Consider the following 19,093-nt stretch of genomic DNA (forward strand, 5'->3'; position numbering starts at 1 on the left):
CATATTTTTACTATCACAGTTGCAATCCACATATCGTATTAAAACGTTGAAATTTGAGTTAGTGTTGTCGTACTCTTAATTAATTAAGATAATCCCATCACTAGAGTAACTTATAACTCAAGCAATTAAGAGGATTTATTTTGCACACAAAGTCCTCAGTTGAATTCATTCCTCCTCGATATCGCCTTGTTATTTGTTGAGAAGTTGATATCGCTTGTATAAAGAAATAGCTACTAGCAATGTCTTATTTCACACAGTTTGTTCTTACTGAGTAAAGTGTTCCTACTTTATTTCTGAGTAATCCTTTAGCACCCATGGAATCTCTGCATCTAGAAAATTAAAAGAATGAGTCCAATTCGACTACCATTAGGCGGTGGCTTGCGAGTGGAGGCTGTCTCATCGTGCTTTGCTTAATCATCACTTACAAAAAGGCAGACACCATAAACTCAGATGATTAAAGGCAAAGGTGTGTTTTAATTAGTGCTATCCAAGAACAAGTTTATGAATTTGATTAAATTCAATAAGACAATTAAATAAAAAGCAAACCCCCACCCTTGAGATTGCGCATTCTGCTGTGCTAAAAGCCTAAAAGATAATTTTAGCAATGCAATGAACCTACGACAGAACAAATACGTGTATTCTATTCATTCCACAAGTCTACATCCAGGTTGCACCAACAAGTGGGGATTCAGCGCATTAGTAATGCTTTCTTGTTTCGGGTTCGTGCAGACCTGGACTTCCACCCTCTGCACTCAAATTCGAATTCACCTCTGCACCCATCATGATACTCCCCTTGAAACCATCCGTAATAGAGATGTATACGGTCCATCGACGTACTTTAATTTGCCTTGGCGCAAAGCACATAGGAAGCTAACCTTATCTCTGTGCCAGCAACTGGCCTTTTTTATGTAATCTGCATTCGGATCGAAGAAAAAAGGTTTAAAATTTCATTCTTCCATTCGAGTTTCTGCTACAAATTTCACTCTGGAAACTGCATATTTTCCTTTGGCTATTAATTCAAATATGTTACAAAACAAACTGAATGATCTCAAACTCAATAACGAAGGAACGAATGGACAGTTCAGAACATCCGAAATTACATTGTACACGCAACTTTTTCTTTCCTGCCTTCCTCTTAGAGATGGACAAAAGATTCAAACTAATCTAGTACTTCCTCTTCCTTATTTTGAAGCTCATCGATCGGATGACATTATCGTCGGCTTTGAGATTTGCTTCAAGAACTTCGAGAGAGTCAGGTTTTGTGAAGTAGGTAAAGAGGAGGTAGATACCATCCAGGTAAGTGTTAGACTCTCCCGCTTTGTTTTTCTTCTGGATGCCATACGCTAGAGGAATTACCCCTCTGTTGAAGACCTCCACGTACATGCCACCCCCGGCTATTAGCAACTGCAAAATATGGATCATCAGAATAAAACCTTGTAACCAACTACACTCACAGTTTTATAACCTGAGCAGGAAACGTAATGCTGCTTAAAGTAAATTGCACGTGTCAAAATTCATCTTATTTCAAATAAGCTCTTACACGGTTATCACAGCCATGACGCAATAAGTTACACAGCGTGCCAAAATTGAAGTGTCCGACATGAGTACTTCTCAATATACACAATTGGGGACCTAAAGACAAGTTTTCAGAGGAAAGTTTCAGCAGATGTACTGCAAACTTAACTACATTATGAGGACTCAAAATTCATTAGATTAGTAGTATCTTCGACATATCGCTCTAATAGCGAAAAGCGTTTCGCACTGTAAATGCAAAGTAAACTTTTCAAAACTAAACATCTCTGAAGGTCCTAACTCACTAAGAAATAAATGCATCAAATACCATCCGCCAATTGCCATTTTATTATATGTATCAATTCAACCAAAAATTCCAACTTTGTTCACTAATTTTTCTTATCTTTTCCTCAAATTTTCTCATCCGCCAAACAGATTACAAACCAAAATTGAAACAAATGGGTAAAACCCACTAATATTAAGAGCCAAAGAAATCAAATTTACTTCACCAAAATAAAAAGGCAACAGAATTTGGAAAAAAAATAATAATAATAAAATCCTTTTACCTCCTCGTACTTCTGGGTAAGAGTAAGTCTTTCGTCCTCGGACATGTCGGGTCTGAGCACCGCCATGGTCTCGTACTGTCGGAGCCCCGGTGGGCATGGGGGTTCCTCCTTCTCCTCCACGGCGGTCAAGCCAGACCCGGGCGGGGAAGTCGGGTCGTCCTCCGACTGAAACCCGCCCTCGAAAAACGAGCCCGAGAACTCCAGGGACTGGACATTGGCGGTTAGGCGCGAACTGGGATTCGGTCCGGTTCGGTTAAACCGAGGGAAGGAGACGGTTTGAGGTAGAGATGGGATTTGGGAAATTGTTTTGGGGCAAAACGGGAAATTTGAAGAAGGGGTAAGAGATGAAATGAGGGAAGAAGTGGAAGCCATTGCTGGAAGGTTTGGAACAGAAGAAAGGTTTTGGGTCAGTCCTCGGTGGATACTGATAAGGGGCTAGAGGAGAGGACAATGGTGAATGAAACGACGGGTCGTGTTTTTTTGTTGCGTTTTAGTGTAGGTCGTAATATAATATGACGGGTTGACAACTCTGGATACTGACATATGAACTAAATCTTATAATTAACTAGTAATAAATTAGCATTAATTCGATTCAAATATGTGAGAATTGAATTTAAAAATTCTTATTTACAAATAAAAAAAAATACAACTACTTATAAATAAAAAAAAATACTACTAAATCAGAATACTAAGTGGCGGTTACCCTCACACTCATAACACAATTGGAATACAAGTAATAATCATTCAGCTAATGTTTCATTAATGAAATCATAATTCTTGAATTTTTTTTTCTGATGAATACTATTAATTTATTGTTTAGCGGGTAAACTAATAAACGGGCGATTACCACCCCGGCACATGAAATCAAACCTACAGGCCCAAGACCAGCCCACATTGAAGCCCAATAAAATTCTATTTTCTTCTTGTAAAGGAAGCAAAGAGCGAACATAACTCAGAGAGGCAAAAAAGCAAAAGCAATCGGAGGAAGAAGAAGACGACAAGGCAAGCAACCGCAGGAACACTAGAGAGATGGATCCGAAGTTCACAGAGATCGCACAGCTCTTCGAGCGATTCAAAGCTGCATTCGTACGGAGCGATTTCGATGCCTGCTCCAATTTCTTGTCTCAGCTCAAGGTAACTCACCAATCCCCAAAAACCCTAATTTTCAATCCCCAATTCGAGATTATCAGCTGCTTATTCACATGATTTAGTAATATTTTTATGTCGTTTCACTGCTTAGTGCTAAAGTATGATTCTTGTGTGTCAGTGCTAAGTATGATTATTGTGTGTCAGTGCTAAAGGATGATTCTTGTGTGTTGCCCCGATGTGATTAGGTTTTTGGGTCAGTCAGAGTAATGGGATTGTCGTTTTGATTTGCTTCCTTTGAAATATTTTGTAATTAGATTTTGGGTATTGGTGAATTGAATTTACAAGATTTCAAGATTTCGGTGTAACTTGTTGTCGCAAGTGTTTGGTTGTTAAGCTGCTAGGGAGTGAAATGCTACTCAAAGACGTTAGTTCGGAGGATTTATTAACTGGTTTTCATGTGAAGATGTATGGAATTATGGTGTTGTTGTACGTGGATTGAGTTGTATCGGTTGTGTTTTCAGGTTAAGTTGACTGAATTTGGAAGCCTACCGCCGTTGTTTCAAGACACACCTAATGCTGTCAAGGAATTAACATTAGCAAGTAATGTTCTTCATCCAAATCTATTGCTTCTAGTTTCCTGTTCGTGTAGTTCCAAACTAATTAGTGAATGCGCCAGAAACAAAAATTATGCTTTTATTGTTCATTTTGCTACCTACTTATGTGGTCACGAAAGAGTGTGCTAGTTTAACATTGTTCATTGGTGTAGTCACCTTCATTATCTTAACCCAACTACCTCCTCATTTTCATGTTTCAAAACTGTCAGGGGATATATATGAGCATGCTGTTGTTCTTAGTGTGAAGATTGAGGATCAGGATGCATTTGAAAGGGATTTCTTTCAGTTGAAGTCTTATTACGTAGATGCTCGGTAAGTTATCATCCCCTTAAGCTAACTATGAAGTTGCATTCTGTCTGTGCAATTATAGCTTTGTTTATCTTATACCAATTACTCGGTCTTTTTTTCTAAACAGAAATAAATGTTTGTTTAGAAAGATTGTTAATGATTTTACTTTTCTTATGGAGTAGAGATCGTCTTCCACAGTCCCCTCAAGAGTACCCAATTTTAGGTCTCAACCTGTTGAGACTCCTTGTCCAGAATAGAATTGCTGAGTTTCACACTGAACTGGAACTTCTTTCATCTGCTGCTTTGGACGACCCTTGCATTAAGCATGCTGTGGAGCTAGAGCAATCTTTCATGGAGGGGGCTTACAACCGTGTGTTGAGCGCTCGTCAGACAGTGCCACACGAGACTTATGTTTATTTCATGGATCTCCTGGCTAAAACAGTCAGGTAATTTGTTTTACTTAGTAATTATTATGTTTAAATAATTGCAAAAGTTCTTCAAACTTGTGACAAGAAATGCTAATATCTGGAAGTTGGGAATGTTTTTACTTTGGAATGTTCCATCGTTGTCCGTGGCTCATAGGAATATGTGAATGATTTGAGCCCATCATCTTCCTGTTATTGAACTTATTGTGTAGTTAGCTATTTAGATGATATGTTACAATGTACAATTAAAATGTCTTTGCGGATTTCTATTTGGTTGATCTGTTCTGTCACTTTTAGGGATGAGTTAGCCGGATGCAGCGAGAAGGCGTATGATTTTCTCTCTATTAAGGATGCCCGTCAAATGTTGCTGTTTCCTTCTGACCGCGAACTTTTGGCATATGTCAGTAAGGTACGTCGTGCGTAACATGTTATTTTCCTTTTTCATAAAAAGTCCAAATTGACTGAACTTCTTAAGTATAATATATCTTCTGTATTTGAAATCACGTAAAATGCCTACCGCTATCTGGCAGTAAGTTAAAAATGCATATCCTTGCAAATCATGAGTGGGAAAGGCACCTGTTCGACATGTAACTTTCCAATGATCTAAATTGGTCGAGCCCCTTGTTCCCAATTAAAAGACTGAATGGAAACCTTACCCGAGGCCTGGCCATGTGCTTCTTGGGCTTCAGTTTTTGAGTATAAAATCAAAATATAAGTAACACAATCCTTTCCCCATATTGCCAATTGGTTTTATGATGGAACCTCAACTTTTTTCGTGGTATTAGAGCCAAGTTGTCCCATGTGTGAAGCCAAATGACCACACGCGCTTCACGTAATCCCCCGTTGTGTTGTCCACGTGTTAGGCTTGAGAATTAGCCACACGTGAGGTGACATGTTGAGAATGAATCCCACATTGATGGGAGGAGAGACCTTGCATGGGCGCTTATAAGTAAGTTGGGCTACTCCTCATATTGCCAATTGGTTTTATGGTTGGTTCTACAAATTTATAAGACTTTGTTCCGTGGATACAGGATCATCCTGAGTGGGAAGTGAAGAATGATGCGGTCTATTTCCAGAAGGCAAAGGAGTCTGCACCTTGCAAAGAGATACCTTCTTTACAACTCATCAACCAAACTCTCAGCTACGCAAGAGAGTTGGAGCGGATTGTCTAAAAGAGCTGCTGCCGGATTCTGGTTGTTTGTTTTGTGATTCACAACTGTTGCTCATACCGTCACTTCCAAAATTTCTTCTCAATTTAGAACTGAGCCCAAAACTGTGTACTATTGTATTTTAGTTTGACCACATTGGGTGGCAATATTTTTCAGATTTTATGTTCTTGCAATTTCATTAATCAGAAAGGTTGCTTTACCCTTAGAATGGTGCTCTCGACACACTTTTTTTACCTTCTACACACCCATCATAATTTTCGGTTGTCAAATTAAATGATAGAAATTAAGAGGGGATGCGTGAAAAATAAAAACATGTGGATATCACCACCCTACTTTTAATTACAGATCTGTCTACTTGAGTTAAATGTCACACAAAAAACCAACAGGATCCTCACTGGATCCGTTTGGTGAGGATCTTGAGAATTCGTGAATTGCGTTTGTTTATTGTACATCGTGTGATCAATTTTTTTTAAGTACTGTTTATATTTATTTGTAAATAAAAATATTTAAAATAATTTTTGACCTCACGATGTATAATGAATGAATATTATTCACAGAACATCGGGATCCTCACAAAGAGGATCTGGTGAGGATCCGAACTCCACAAAAAAATGTATAGTATAATGCGTTGTGGGATGATTATTGGGTGAGAGATAAGAGATCCTCTCCAGATCTTTTCCACCAAAATCACTGGATCAAATGATTCAGACCTTAGAAATTTCATTAAACGATAAAAAATTATTATAACTTATACGAGATTAAAACAGATGGTCGTTTGATGAAATTTTAAAGACTCAAATCATTTAATCTGGTGGTTTGGTGAAAGAGTTCGAATCTCTTCTCTAGGTGAAACTGCCCCGCTATCCGTACCCCAAAAGTTTCATATCTAGTAGTTATATTTTTTATGCATTTCAGTTAGAATCTTTCCTTTTGCAATTTAAAATAGAAGTGATTATTCACTAAAAGTACCACATGTTCGGACCTTTAGGATCGCTCAATAAATTGTCATGTTATCATGAGTAGACCAGATTAACAAAGCTATCACCTATATCAGAAAGCCTAGCTGATGCAGGTTAATGATTAATGGTGGTTTACACGTGGCCCTCAGTCCTATTTGTATTGTCAAATAAATCCAATTCCAACGTCTAATTGGAATCCCCAACTGCTTTACAATTAAAATATCTTGTTGGCATTCCCTACCATATTTGGCCGTACTACCAAATTAATTGCAATTTCTTACCGTTTAGTATTACGATTTGGTTGTATTTTTCTTTATTTGGAAGTGAGAGGTTTTAAGTTCGATTCTCGCCACGAGTTTGAATAATATTATTGCTAGTCCATTGTGAAATTAAGTACATACTCTCTTTCTCTTACTGTAGTTAATATCGTTTGTTCAAAAAACAAAATTGCAATTTCTTGACTTTAATTTTCACATGATCCATCGCTCATTCTCTTAGTCGAGAAATTGGTATCATCATAAAGGGGTAGGGCAAAGTAGTTGGGTCGAAACGTAAGACATGATAAAATTGAACCACTGGATTAAATGTTTGTTGAACTAAAATTGCATCTTCTATTTACCCACACTTAATTTTCTTCAGCCAAGCAAGCCAACCAGTGTAATCATTCCACCCTTGATGCAACTTGAGATCAAATTTAAGATTCACCCTATTCCCATCAATTTTGGGGGTCCCATGTTTTACCTTAATCAAACCATCATGCGGACGACAAGTGGCTCGTTTTAATTAACTTATTAGGCTTTTCTTTTCCCCATTTTTCAAAGAATTCTGAAAGGAACTTGTTACATGCAAATAAATTTTCAATATAATTGTCACACTGTCACGTAATGTTACCAATTTACTAATGTTATAACATATGGACATGTTTACCCTATGTTCTTAATCAACTATATTATCCACTCATATCAATAACACGTTCTGCTGGTGTTATGAGTAATTTAACAACAAATAATTAGCCGCCTAGTTGATATTTTGCTTTGAAAATTTAGTAGTAATTTGTCATTTTCCTAATAAAACCACAAACAGAAGTTTCTCACTCACTTTTTTCTTGAGTGGAATGTCGGCATCTTCTATTCTATATTCTGAGAGTTTCTTGTCAACAAAGGCATACTTTTCCATGAAACAAAAACCAATTAGCTTTCTTTTGCTCTTCTCAATAATTGGATACTTCTTCAGACGACTCAAGTTTTAGCAACAAGTGCGTTTTGGATTGCAGTTTCTGCGCAGTGAGCTTACTTTTCATCTGAATTTTCTGTCGCCAGAACAACTTTAATTTCATAGACTCACGGGTTTTTTTGGCTTTCAGCTATAATTATATCAGAAGTTATATAATATATATATATATATATATATATATATATATCTGTGTGCGTGCGTGTGTGTATGTTGTTTTTTTTTTTTTTGCTTTCATCTGAATTTTCTGTTGCCAGAACAACTTTAATTTCATAGATTCATGTGGATTTTTTGCTTTCAGCTATAATTATATCAGAATTTATATATATATACACACACACGTTGTAGGTGGAAAAAATGCAGATTGTGAATTCTTCCTCTTCAGTTGCTTCTCCTCCCCGAGAGAAAGCTTCCCACCATGATGATGAACTCTTCATGCAGCAGAGAGTGCTCTTTTCAGAGAACCTCAATGTCTGTGTGCTTTTTTTTTTTTTTCACCTCTAAATTTGATCAATCTTCTTATTGATTTTAGAGTTGTTAAATGTTATGACAATTTGCTCATGCAGGAACTGAAGAATCTGAGGAAAGAGTTGTACTCAGCAGCCGAATATTTCGAAATGTCTTACAGCAAAGAGGACCAACAACAATTGTGAGTTGAAGACTTGTTTTTCCCAGGGAAGTGAATTTTGCAATCCCCTTTTCTCCCCTACACTCTAGTGCTCAAATTGAATGAATCATAAACAAGGGGAGTGCAAAAGGAGAAAACGGAAGTGTGAAAATCACTGCAATTTTTCTAACTAGCTCTTTCCTGTATTGTACTTAGGTTTCGAATCTTTAATTGTTGTTTCGATATTTTTTTTTGTTCGGGTAGAGTGGTGGAGACTTTGAAAGATTATGTGATGAAGGCAGTTATCAACACTGTGGATCACTTAGGTTCAATGGCATATAAGGTCAACGTATTTTTGGATGACAAAGTCGATGAAGTTTCAGAAACTGAGCTCAGGATGTCTTGCATTCAACAGGTATGGCATTTTACTCCATAGGAGTTGGAACATTTTTGCTCTGTTTAACTTTGACAAATTCCAAGCATTTTTGTGGCAATCACAGCGACTGAGAACGTGCGAAGATTTCATCGGTCAAGGGGGCGTCTCCAAACATTCGCTAGCCATAAGCTTTCCGATGCACCACAGGCGATATACCTTGCCAGGCAAGTATCCTTTTATAGTTCTATGAAGTTTCCTTTTTGGTTTTGGGTGACTACTATTTGAAGTTTCCTTCCTATTACGCTGCATTCTTAATTTGAGAGTTACTATGTGTTCAGTTGGGGCAGCCATGGATGCTGTCGGCCAGTCTGCCTTGGCATATCGAAGCCCTGCCGAATACGATTTCTTTGAGGTTAAATCTGGTATTCATTCCATCCTTACATGTTGGTAGTTTTCTTTGTAGTTATTACGAGAAAGATAATAGAATTCGAGACTGCGGCCTCATTTCTTAGCTATCTAATTTGCTCGATTAACACCCGAAAGGGTTTAAATTACCGGGAAAAATCTGATAATTTGTTTGTGTGAATATTTTTCTGAAGCAACGAGGGATACTTCTCCAATTGTCAGGTACATTTTTTAACGCTTTTTTTTCGTCTTTATTTGTTGATACAATGGATATTGGGAGAGAGGGGTTCGAACACAAAAACTCAGTGCATAGTGAATGCTCTTAATCGCGTGTGCTATATATTCTGATGCAGTGAAATGTCTTCTGCATTGCACTCTCCAGAATCTTCACCCGGAGCATTTCAGTTCCCAAGAATTGCATCCAAACATGGTTTGTGTAAAAGAAATTTTCTTCCATACAAACAAACTACAACCGAAAATAATAAGTTGGCGAGCCTTTCATTGATCTTGCTATGTTTATATGCAATTTATTTACTTTAATTCTATACATAAAATCAGAGAAAAGAACAGTCTCGCCACTCCGGTTTCCACTTCCACGTTGTGGTACTCATGTGAAGAGATCAAGCACTCTGAACTCTTCTAGCAGCAAACAGCAGGTAAGGCACTTTTGAACTGCAGAATGTCGAATACAATCCAACACATATGATGATATTAAGAATATAACCTTCAAATTATATTTCCAGTACTCGTCAGAGCCCTGGACCAGGAGATCAACTTCATTATCTCTTAATACAGAAAAATCCAGGACAAGAGACACTGAGCAGCATTCGGGCAAAAATAAACGCTTCTATAAAGCCTTGCTTAGCTTCGGAAAGTCTAGGAAGGACGCCACATTCTACAAATATTTGGATGAGAATTGAGAGCACATAACAGAAGAGAGGTAGAAGCTAGTCCGAATTTTTGTTTAGTCTTTCCCCCTTGTATTGCACGTGCTACAAATTTGTACATCATTACAAGGAAAGCGTAAGAACTGCTCAGTTTTCGAGTTTTTTTTAACATTTCCGCAAGAGAGCAACAGAGTGAATAAAATCTTCCAATTCACAATTTACAAGCACCGGCCATTTGGCAATTGATTAGAGAAGATCTAGGGTTTTCTGGTGTCACTCTCGGCTCTTGCATGAGGTCATTAGATAGCTAACTCAGTAAGTAAACAAGGATCCACTATAAGTTATCACCGGGCACGAAAGAACATTTCCCGGTAAAGTTGTTTAAAATCCAAGATCAAAACTTGGGCATACTTTGATTTGCTCCAAAACAGGCTCCTCAAAACGAGTCCTTTTCTCATCAGCGGCATCATGAGAAGCACACGAACTCGGACTTGATTTCTCTGAAGCGTATGCTCTGTCACGCTTTTTAGTGCCTGAATTATGCCGCTTGAAACAAGTACAAACACAATACATCGTATCAAAGCTACAAAAGTTCTCATGGTTGCCAAAAGAGTGAAATGCATTGTAAAAACAAGAAATCATACAAATAAAAGATAGCGGTGCAACTTATGTTGTCTTCCTAAATTTCAAGAAATATAACCATGGCCCTGGTTTTGTTTCCTCAACACTAGAGATACAATGATTTGAGTTTGAAGCTTTCTTCAAACAATCTTTGTCGTCGGACTTCCCTTCACCCTCTGGAAAAAACAATGCAGGAGACATGATCAAGACGTTAGCAAGCATCGATGTCTAAACTAATGCCGGAACAGCACCATACCTCCAGAACTTGGGTAAGGTCCACCGACCTCCACCAGATGTTTGGTAGCTCAAATATACAACCTGGTCATTAGGGGTGGCGAAGATAGGATCAATGGAGGAAAAAACTTTAAGCAGTCACTTTCAGAGATGCAAAAGTTCAATCTAAAAGAAAAACACCTTTCACTTACTAACCCTTTCCAGCAGCTTTATCTGTGATAGCACCCTACCCTGTTCAAGCTTTATTCCCGCCTCAGCAACAACATTATGTTTGTTTTCTCTTGTACGCAAATCTGCTACAGGTTTACGATCTCCTTCGCGTTTTCCAATTTCAACTAAATGAGCATCAAATCTTATTGATTCACCGGATGCTACCACTTCATCTTGGATGCTACCACTTCATCTTTCTTAAGGAACCTGCAGTCTAAATGATTCCTGCTTGCATCAAACAGTATCATCTGAACAGAGAGAAAAAAAAGTTAAATCATGTGCGTCAAGTTTGCCTTGAGTAAATTTGTTTGCAATCACACACACAGGGCAACAAAGAAATTCCACTTACCTAATTGGAGAATTTAAGGGGCAAAATTTGAGATTGATAACTAAAAAAGTAAGAAGAGACGGTTGAATGGCCATCCGTTGAGGTAAATGAGACTTGCAAATTAGAATAGAAGGATAGCGTTAGTGCAGGAGAATCCGTTTAGGATTACGTTGGGCTAAGTTTTGTAAATTCCTATGGGTTTAGGATTACTTGTATCTCAAGTCAGTTGACTAGTATATAACTCAACCTGCTTTCCAAAGACCTAAAAGTCGAAAATTATAAGAAACCGACATGATACTTCTTGGCCCTTTGAGTGAGTTGTGTGGTGTACAGAACCTGCCATTCTTCATTGTAACGAAATTAGTATTTCAAATGTGACGCAAGAAATCCCGAAACATCTGCCAGGTTCGTAATTTTCGAATTGCCTGAGCTCAGCTTCGTAGTTTAAACCAAACCCAGGGGTATTCCAGTAAATTTGGATGACCTCCATATAAACGACTCGTCGTTTAAAACTGCTTCAGCTTCGTGAATTCTCTTTCAAGTTAGGTAGCGCAGAGCTCTCTCGGAAATCTTCAGTCATTTGCTCAGATCTCCGATCTTTCTCGTAGATCCTTACGAAATCGAAGATTCGGAATCGAAACATGGTAATAATCTGTGAATTTTCTTATCCATGTATTTATAATTTGATTGAAATTTTGTGTTTATGATTAAAAATTAGGGTTTTTTGGTTATGGCATCCAGTCGGCGCTTTTCAATTTCAATTCGTTTTTGACGGTGGTGCTGCTCGTGATTTGCACGTGCACGTTCGTGAAGATGCAGTTTCCGGCCGTCCTGGAGCAGAAAACAGGGTCGGTAGTCTCACTTCCCCATTGCTTCTCTAATTTTGTAAATCTGTGTGTTTTTATTCATTTGATTTTATTTTCTGCTTTAATTAGAGTGTGTTTAATAAATGTTTAGCATAATCCAATCGTATGCATTGAAGCATTCTTCAGCATTTAATCGACGTTTCCTGTGCACATTGTTAGTTGAGGTTAAGAAAGCTTCATTTAAATGTTAATTCTGCCCGGGTGTTGCATATAGCATCGGTTTTTGGTAGGATTGCTTAAAAACAAAAGGGTTGCGATTTTAAGCACTTGCGGTTAGCCCAAGCACCGAGCGAGGGTGGGGAAAGGGGTTTAGGATGAGGATGGGTCTAAAGTTTGATTCCCTTCAACGTCACGAAGACAAGGGGTGTGATTTTGAAAACTGGATGCACACGCACAAGATGGTTGGTATTTGGACTAGGATTTGTGCAATTTACGTATTCTACTGCTTATCCTGCAAGAATGTGTACTTAGTGGTACTTGCATTGGTTCTATTTGATTCCGCCGTCTTATGTGTTTTTCCTCCAATCAGTGATGTATGTGTTTTACTGTCCTTCATGCTTCCATGCCTTTGTATGATATGTCAAACTTCAAGATCAATTCGTGTTCTGATATTGTTTCTCATCCTGGCAGGTTCCGGGGATTTTTCTGGAAGGCAGCTAGAATAGGTACGTTTTTTAAGGGTTTTCTTTCATTCATCTGCGATCTTGGTGCTGCTAGAATAATTTTGATTCCCCAGTCCATGTTTCTGGTGGATGACTTTTGTGTGGGTACTTGAAACAGGTGAACGCTTGAGCCCTTGGGTTGCGTTTGGATGCTTTACAATGGGGATCTCGATTATATTTTTCTAGGCACAAGTTGCTTTTGTGCTCCAGGAAGCAGCTGGATCTCTTAGTTCATTTGTCAATTTGTTCCAACGCGTCGCTTGGTTCTTGTTCTTGACCTGATTTTGCTCGAACTGCAACGCAAATGGATTTACGTGATAGGTGTCCGGCTTGCGCATATGATTTCAACATGTAGTTGGTGATTTAGATTAGCATTCCACAGTTCTTTGTTTCTCTTACCGTTCATGAATGAATTGAAACCAGCTTCTTGTTTCTGCGTTCGCATGCGTTAATCCTTTTGAATGAATTGAGTTAGGGTGTTGATTTTTTGTTATTTCTTTCTCTATACTTCTGAAGATAGACTAAGCAAGTCCACTCCTAAAAAAATGTGTTAGCATCCAGCCTATTTAATCCACTTAATGAATAGTGAGACCCCTAATAAACAGTAATAGGCCAGAGGCATCTCCACTACTCAAACATGTGCTGACACAAAGTCTAAAAAATGTGCTGGTGCAAACGATCTTCATCCCAACAAAATACGCAGGCACTTAGTCCATTTAATATTATAATTTTTTTTTATAAACTATTAAATAAAAAAAATAGTTTTAATTTTTTAAGAAATTACATAAAGTACTTACGAGGGAGCACTCCCTTTTTTCTTTGTCGCCTTTTTACCTTGAGGCTTGATGAACTGACGAGTCGGCTGGGTCTCCGGCACTTCTTCTGGCGTCCCTTCCATCTCTTCAAAAGTGTCGTCGTCTTGTTCGGCTATGTCTGCTTTTGGTGAATTGTGTAGACCCATGCTTTGCATGACAACTTTTGGACCAGTTGCCACAATTCTATATCTAGGGCAATCTTTGACAATTTGCCAACATTCCCATTTGTTGAATGATTAGTTGTGGTTCTTCGCATTGTAGAATGCTTGTGCTTGTAGTGTCCATAAATGTGGGATAAGATAGTATTATAAAATGCGGGTGTAACACAAATCAATAAATTAAAATATTGATGCAGGTAGAATACATATAAATAAATAAATAAAAATATTGTCACATGATTCGATAAACATGTCCCACTACGCAGATTACCGGAAGCATGAGAGATAGCATTTTTCTAACAAGTAAAGGATGTGTTGAGTTTTCTTCCAACGACCTTGAAGACCTTGACTACTTCTGGCGCCTTTTCCATGTACATCGCAAAACGCTTCCATAATTTTACTCCACATTTCTCGCTTATCCATCTCATTACTTGTAATCGGGTCATGAGTAGTTTGAACCCAACATTCACACAACGTAACATCTTCGATGAGCTTCCACATAGTCATTTTTTTCCACAAAAAAAAAAAAAAAAAAACATATATATATATATATATATGAAAGCTTTGGTTGAAAGTGTTGAAAATATTGAAATATGGTGTAAAGTGGAAGATAATGGTTAGGTATTTATAGAAAAAAATAAAAAAATTATAAAAAATTTCTGTATTTTTTTAAAAAATTTAATAATTTTTATTAACTTAATTAATCTAGACCGTTGGATTTGAAAAAGATTGAAATCCAACAACCCAGATGTTGACATGTGGACCAACGGTCATATTTCTGACCGTTTGTTTGTTTGTTTGTTTTTTATTTTTTGTATTTTTGGAATGAAAAACGACAACCATTGATCTCGAATCAGACGGCCTAGAAATTGCCACGTCAACTAACAATTACGTTCTAATTTCAAATTTTTTTGATTGTTGGAAATCCAACGACCTATAACGAGCCACGTGGCCACTCATGGGTGCAAATTGGTGCGCTGCAACAGCGGGACCCATGCCTTTTTTCTGTCGGGGAAGCGCCCCCACTATAGCGTGTATCACACGTGCCTAACGCAAAAAAAATATCAATGGGCTTTGACGTCAGGCTAATGTAAGCCTGAAATCAGATGGCCTGGCTTTTTGGTCTGTCGATTATGGGCCGGCCTATGGCTTGGCTTGGGCTGGGTGCCAGCCTATTAGGCTGGGTTGGAGGGTTTTAGTTGGGTATCGGGTTGTTTGGGGGCGTTGGGTGCCGGGCTATCAAGCCCCGGTGCACTTGCTCTAAACTTCAGGAAAGTGGGCAAACTCTCTCTCTCCAAGGTTTGCTTGATCACCTTGATATCTTGCAACCGAAAATGATTTTCGTGCACTCTTTTTTAGCTCAACCGACGTCTAGCGTCGAATGTACATACTTTTAAGTATTTTTATATTTTGTGAATGATCTATTATGAATCTTGTATGTTATCCATTTTAATTTAATCTAAAGCACCAGCCACCAAACGAGCCTTCTGCGCTATCCTAAGCAATAGTTAGATTATTTGGTATATTTTGTTATTTATATTAACCATACGAGCCCTTTGAATACTGATTTTGCCCAGGTGTGACGATTGGATTATTTTGTCTGTTTCGTTTTTCTCTATTAACCATTCAAGCTTTTTGAGCTCTGAATTAGCTTTGGTGTCACAATTGGATTATTTGGTATATTTTGTCTTTGCATACTATGTCAACGATTTATTTTTCAAATCTTGTGAATCATCCATTTTGATCTAATATAAGCATCCCTCTAAATTAGTTTTGGCACAACGGTTGGATTATTTCACCCATTTCTCCTTATTATATGGAATTGATTCCAATTGTTTCCTTACTAACCAACTTTTGATGGGAAGTTTTATAGTCGCCTCATTAGGATTTGAAGGATTCATCTTCCTTCTCTTGGGGTAAGTTTGAGCTTGCACATGGAAAGCTATTTCATGGGGTGGTGGAAGTAACAAAATCAGCATTTTATTATTGCGAACTGAGCAAACATTCAATATTTTTGGACAAAAAAAAGTTGGTAATTTTCACACACCTCAATTTGTCTATCGCGCGCAAGTTGCCATTTACTACAGTGGTGGCGAGGAGTGTTGCTCTAGCACCACGACGTGGATTAGAGGAGTGTTGTCCTTGCACCATGACATGGATTCAAACCCTATCAGCTCTCTAATCTAACATCTCTATCATTTGACCAAAAAATAAAATTTATCTCTCGAGCACCTAATTGTTTAATAGTTTTAGCGTGTATCTTAGGCAAAATGAGGCGTGTAGTTATTTTCACACACCTCATTTAAACAATTGCAAAATGACCTCCTTATATATAATTACAGAAAAATTAGGGGTGTGAAAATTGCCAACTTATAAGTTAAACTGAAAACCTTATCTAATTATTTTCATATCTATCCTTTTAATATATATTTTTATTTTAAAAATGTGTACCCCCTTCTTCAAGTTCATGTTTAATTCAGAGAGTTTTAATAAAATAATCCGCTACAATTCATGTCTAGTAGAAGCAGTAACCAAATCCCTTGATCCATATAAAATAAGAAGACGATTTATTATCATCATCATCATCATCATCATCATTGCAAACTGAGAAAATATCCATTTTAATTTGCATATCCCAAAAGAAATTAGAGAAAACATGCATGCCTCTAATTAAATTGGAACAAATCCAACAAAAAGGCCTACCTAGCTAGAACAAAACCCTAAAACCTGAACGATAAGTAAAAAATTTAAAAATTCTTAAAAAAAAAAAAAAAACCCTACATAGATGATCGATGACCAACTAACAAACCCTACCTAAATGATCACAAACTATTAATTCGAATTAGTTAACCTCTATGAGGTACTCTGGGCTGATAACGTTGAGCGCAATTTTGTCTGAGCTCGGAAGCATAGTAGTTATTGTTGAACTGATTGAACATTTGGCCATAACAATATTCATCAATTTCCACGACGGCAGCAAAACATTCCTGTCCAACGTGAGTAAAATCGGCAAAAAGGAATCCACCAAGAATGTCAAGCACACAACTTTCTACCGTATTTAAAGACGACCGACATCTCTAGAAGTGTTGCCCTTACACCATGGCATGGAGGTAAACCGTGTCGGGTTCCTAATCTAACATCGCTATCATTTGACCAAAATTGTTTTTTTGTCTCTCGAGCACCTTTTTTAATTGTTCAAGAGTTTTAGCGTGTATGTTATGCAAAATGAGGCGTGTAGTAATTTTCACACACCTCATTTAAACAATTGAAAATGAGCACCTTATATATAATAACATAAAAATTAGGGGTGTGCAAAATTGCCAACTTATAAATTTTAACTGAAAAACTTATTTAATTATTTTCATATCTATCCTTTTAATACTTTTTTTTTATTTTTTAAATTTGTACGCCCCTTCTTCAATTTCATGTTTAATTCAAAGAGTTTTAATAAAATAATCCACTGCAATTCATGTCTAGTAGAAGAAGTAACCAAATCCCTTGATCCATATAAAATAAAAAGACGATTTTGTTGTAACCTTTCCTAGTTTAAATATGATTGTGTAAATCCTAGATTAAATTGGATTCTAGTTATCCTTTCCTATTACAACTTGTATTCCTTGGGGATGAAGGAATATTCTCTCTCCTTTTACTACTATAAATAAAGGCACTGTATAAGAGAAATAACACACACATTTCCCTACAGTTTTTACAAACACATCTCTCTCACTTTCTCTGCCCTTGCCACCGGCCCTATTCCCTTTGTCAGATAAAATAGGCTACAACACATTATCAGTACGCTCCTACCACTGCACTTAGGAATCTGATGTTGAAGAATTTTTCTACATCAAACTAGTTCATCCATGTCATCACGGAATCAGGTTCTTTCAAAACAACGGTTTTTATCTCGATACTTATGTAGCCCTAATAGCATGAACATTCACAATAATGCATGACCCAACTTTACGTTTTTCGAATTTTAGATTCTACATAAATTGTGTATGCATTATAGTCATAATTGTTGAATTATGTGAATTTGATATTTGCCATGAATTGCATCAAGTATATGTACATGCATTAAAATATTGAATTGCATATGCATCAAATTAAATTGCATATGAATTGAATTGGAAAAAAAAAAAAAGGGAAAACAAGAATTGTGCTAGGGTTCTTCGAACCCCCGACCTTGCCCAGGCCTGCAGCCTGCGAGCTGAGTTGCACCGAGCCATCAGCTCTTGGCCTGACTCTATGTTGCTGGGCTCCCCACGCTAAGCTGAGAACCACCAAACCACGGAGCCAGAAACTCGAAGCTTTAAAACCTAGAAGTCCCAACACCATTGATGGTGTCCCTGTCCACATCGACCATAGGCATGGCCTGCAGCCACTACCCTGAACCTTTGGTTCACGTCACCAACGACTAGAAGCCATCCCACGTTGGAAATTTGACTGAGATTCACTTGAATCTTATCGGAATATTTTTTCGAAAATCTGATTCAAATTTTCTAGGGTTTTTGGTTGTTGAAACATTTAGATTAAACTATCTCTGTGGCTATCCATGACCACCATGACTCGCCCTGAGTCCCAACAACCCAGACACGGCAATGTCGGGCATCTTCTCCGATGCGCACACCTAGCACGACTGGGATTTATGACCCGCAGCCCTTTGGGCCCCTCTTGACCCAAACCTAAAACCTAGCATCGGTTTTAGGCTTGCATGCTGCAGCCCATAACAGTTTTTTTGGCCCAATCGTTTTCTTCTGGCCTGCAAAAAAAAAAGAAATTTTTTTTTTGGGCTCGCCTGAAGCAGCATGTATGAATTATTATTATTTTGTTTTTGTTTTGTTTTGTTTTTAGGCTTGCCTACAGCAGCCTATTTCCTTGACCGGTCCTCCCCGTGGGCTTGCAGTCTCTCCCGAGACACCCTAGACCAAATTTTGGGCATGGGCTACATGGTTCGACATTTTTTAGCCCACCTCATGGGCTTAGGCCTTCTTTTGGGCCCCGAGTTTATCCGCCTAATTATCTTAGGGCCAATGGGTTTTATATTTTTTCACCCACACTTTAAATTTGGTCCA

General features: G+C 37.8%; 4 protein-coding genes across 6 annotated transcripts; 3 read left to right on the forward strand and 1 right to left on the reverse strand.

Moving 5' to 3' along the window:
• Window positions 1-977: 977 nt before the first annotated feature.
• LOC125469394 (30S ribosomal protein S6 alpha, chloroplastic-like) lies at window positions 978-2,465 on the reverse strand. Its single transcript, XM_048566700.1, has 2 exons — window positions 2,079-2,465; window positions 978-1,404 (listed from the first exon to the last, which is right to left on the reverse strand). The coding sequence occupies exons 1-2, from the start codon at window positions 2,448-2,450 to the stop codon at window positions 1,165-1,167; spliced, it is 612 nt and encodes a 203-aa protein (XP_048422657.1). The 5' UTR covers window positions 2,451-2,465; the 3' UTR covers window positions 978-1,164.
• A 556-nt stretch (window positions 2,466-3,021) lies between these two features.
• Window positions 3,022-5,868, forward strand: LOC125469393 (26S proteasome non-ATPase regulatory subunit 8 homolog A-like). Its single transcript, XM_048566699.1, has 6 exons — window positions 3,022-3,212; window positions 3,689-3,767; window positions 3,991-4,093; window positions 4,252-4,515; window positions 4,792-4,903; window positions 5,526-5,868. Exons 1-6 carry the CDS (start codon window positions 3,108-3,110, stop codon window positions 5,664-5,666), a joined length of 804 nt encoding a protein of 267 aa, XP_048422656.1. The 5' UTR covers window positions 3,022-3,107; the 3' UTR covers window positions 5,667-5,868.
• Window positions 5,869-7,732: 1,864 nt separating this feature from the next.
• On the forward strand, window positions 7,733-10,344 carry LOC125469335 (protein ABIL2-like). Of its 3 annotated transcripts, none has more exons than XM_048566553.1 (10): window positions 7,733-7,905; window positions 8,201-8,323; window positions 8,419-8,501; window positions 8,724-8,874; window positions 8,960-9,059; window positions 9,174-9,257; window positions 9,435-9,462; window positions 9,594-9,670; window positions 9,799-9,896; window positions 9,984-10,344. In XM_048566553.1, the coding sequence occupies exons 2-10, from the start codon at window positions 8,210-8,212 to the stop codon at window positions 10,158-10,160; spliced, it is 912 nt and encodes a 303-aa protein (XP_048422510.1). In that variant the 5' UTR covers window positions 7,733-7,905; window positions 8,201-8,209; the 3' UTR covers window positions 10,161-10,344. The 3 variants fall into 3 exon arrangements, with proteins under 3 accessions (XP_048422510.1, XP_048422512.1, XP_048422511.1); XM_048566554.1 differs by having other exon boundaries at window positions 7,743-7,877; XM_048566555.1 differs by lacking the exon at window positions 8,201-8,323 and having other exon boundaries at window positions 7,734-7,905.
• A 1,658-nt stretch (window positions 10,345-12,002) lies between these two features.
• On the forward strand, window positions 12,003-13,480 carry LOC125469392 (protein kish-A-like). The gene is made up of 4 exons (XM_048566696.1): window positions 12,003-12,164; window positions 12,262-12,368; window positions 13,017-13,051; window positions 13,167-13,480. Exons 1-4 carry the CDS (start codon window positions 12,162-12,164, stop codon window positions 13,232-13,234), a joined length of 213 nt encoding a protein of 70 aa, XP_048422653.1. The 5' UTR covers window positions 12,003-12,161; the 3' UTR covers window positions 13,235-13,480.
• The last annotated feature ends 5,613 nt before the right edge of the window (window positions 13,481-19,093 follow it).

The sequence above is a fragment of a genome, unplaced genomic scaffold (genome assembly GCF_019419815.1).
Source record: "Pyrus x bretschneideri cultivar Hongxiangsu unplaced genomic scaffold, Pyrus_bretschneideri_v1 Contig42, whole genome shotgun sequence".
In the NCBI taxonomy this organism is placed as follows: domain Eukaryota; kingdom Viridiplantae; phylum Streptophyta; class Magnoliopsida; order Rosales; family Rosaceae; genus Pyrus; species Pyrus x bretschneideri.

What these genes read in the sequence shown, in the direction of transcription:
- LOC125469393 (XM_048566699.1), top strand. Translation starts at nt 3,108, where the DNA reads ATGGATCCGAAGTTCACAGAGATCGCACAGCTCTTCGAGCGATTCAAA. An exon ending in ATTTCTTGTCTCAGCTCAAG is followed by an intron (nt 3,213 to 3,688) that starts GTAACTCACCAA and finishes TTGTGTTTTCAG; the next exon opens with GTTAAGTTGACTGAATTTGG. An exon ending in TCTTATTACGTAGATGCTCG is followed by an intron (nt 4,094 to 4,251) that starts GTAAGTTATCAT and finishes CTTATGGAGTAG; the next exon opens with AGATCGTCTTCCACAGTCCC.
- LOC125469392 (XM_048566696.1), top strand. An exon ending in GTCCTGGAGCAGAAAACAGG is followed by an intron (nt 12,369 to 13,016) that starts GTCGGTAGTCTC and finishes TCATCCTGGCAG; the next exon opens with GTTCCGGGGATTTTTCTGGA. An exon ending in CTGGAAGGCAGCTAGAATAG is followed by an intron (nt 13,052 to 13,166) that starts GTACGTTTTTTA and finishes TACTTGAAACAG; the next exon opens with GTGAACGCTTGAGCCCTTGG.
- LOC125469335 (XM_048566553.1), top strand. Translation starts at nt 8,210, where the DNA reads ATGCAGATTGTGAATTCTTCCTCTTCAGTTGCTTCTCCTCCCCGAGAG. An exon ending in AAAGAGGACCAACAACAATT is followed by an intron (nt 8,502 to 8,723) that starts GTGAGTTGAAGA and finishes TTGTTCGGGTAG; the next exon opens with AGTGGTGGAGACTTTGAAAG. An exon ending in CAGGCGATATACCTTGCCAG is followed by an intron (nt 9,060 to 9,173) that starts GCAAGTATCCTT and finishes CTATGTGTTCAG; the next exon opens with TTGGGGCAGCCATGGATGCT.
- LOC125469394 (XM_048566700.1), bottom strand. Translation starts at nt 2,450, where the DNA reads ATGGCTTCCACTTCTTCCCTCATTTCATCTCTTACCCCTTCTTCAAAT. An exon ending in TTACCCAGAAGTACGAGGAG is followed by an intron (nt 1,405 to 2,078) that starts GTAAAAGGATTT and finishes CATATTTTGCAG; the next exon opens with TTGCTAATAGCCGGGGGTGG.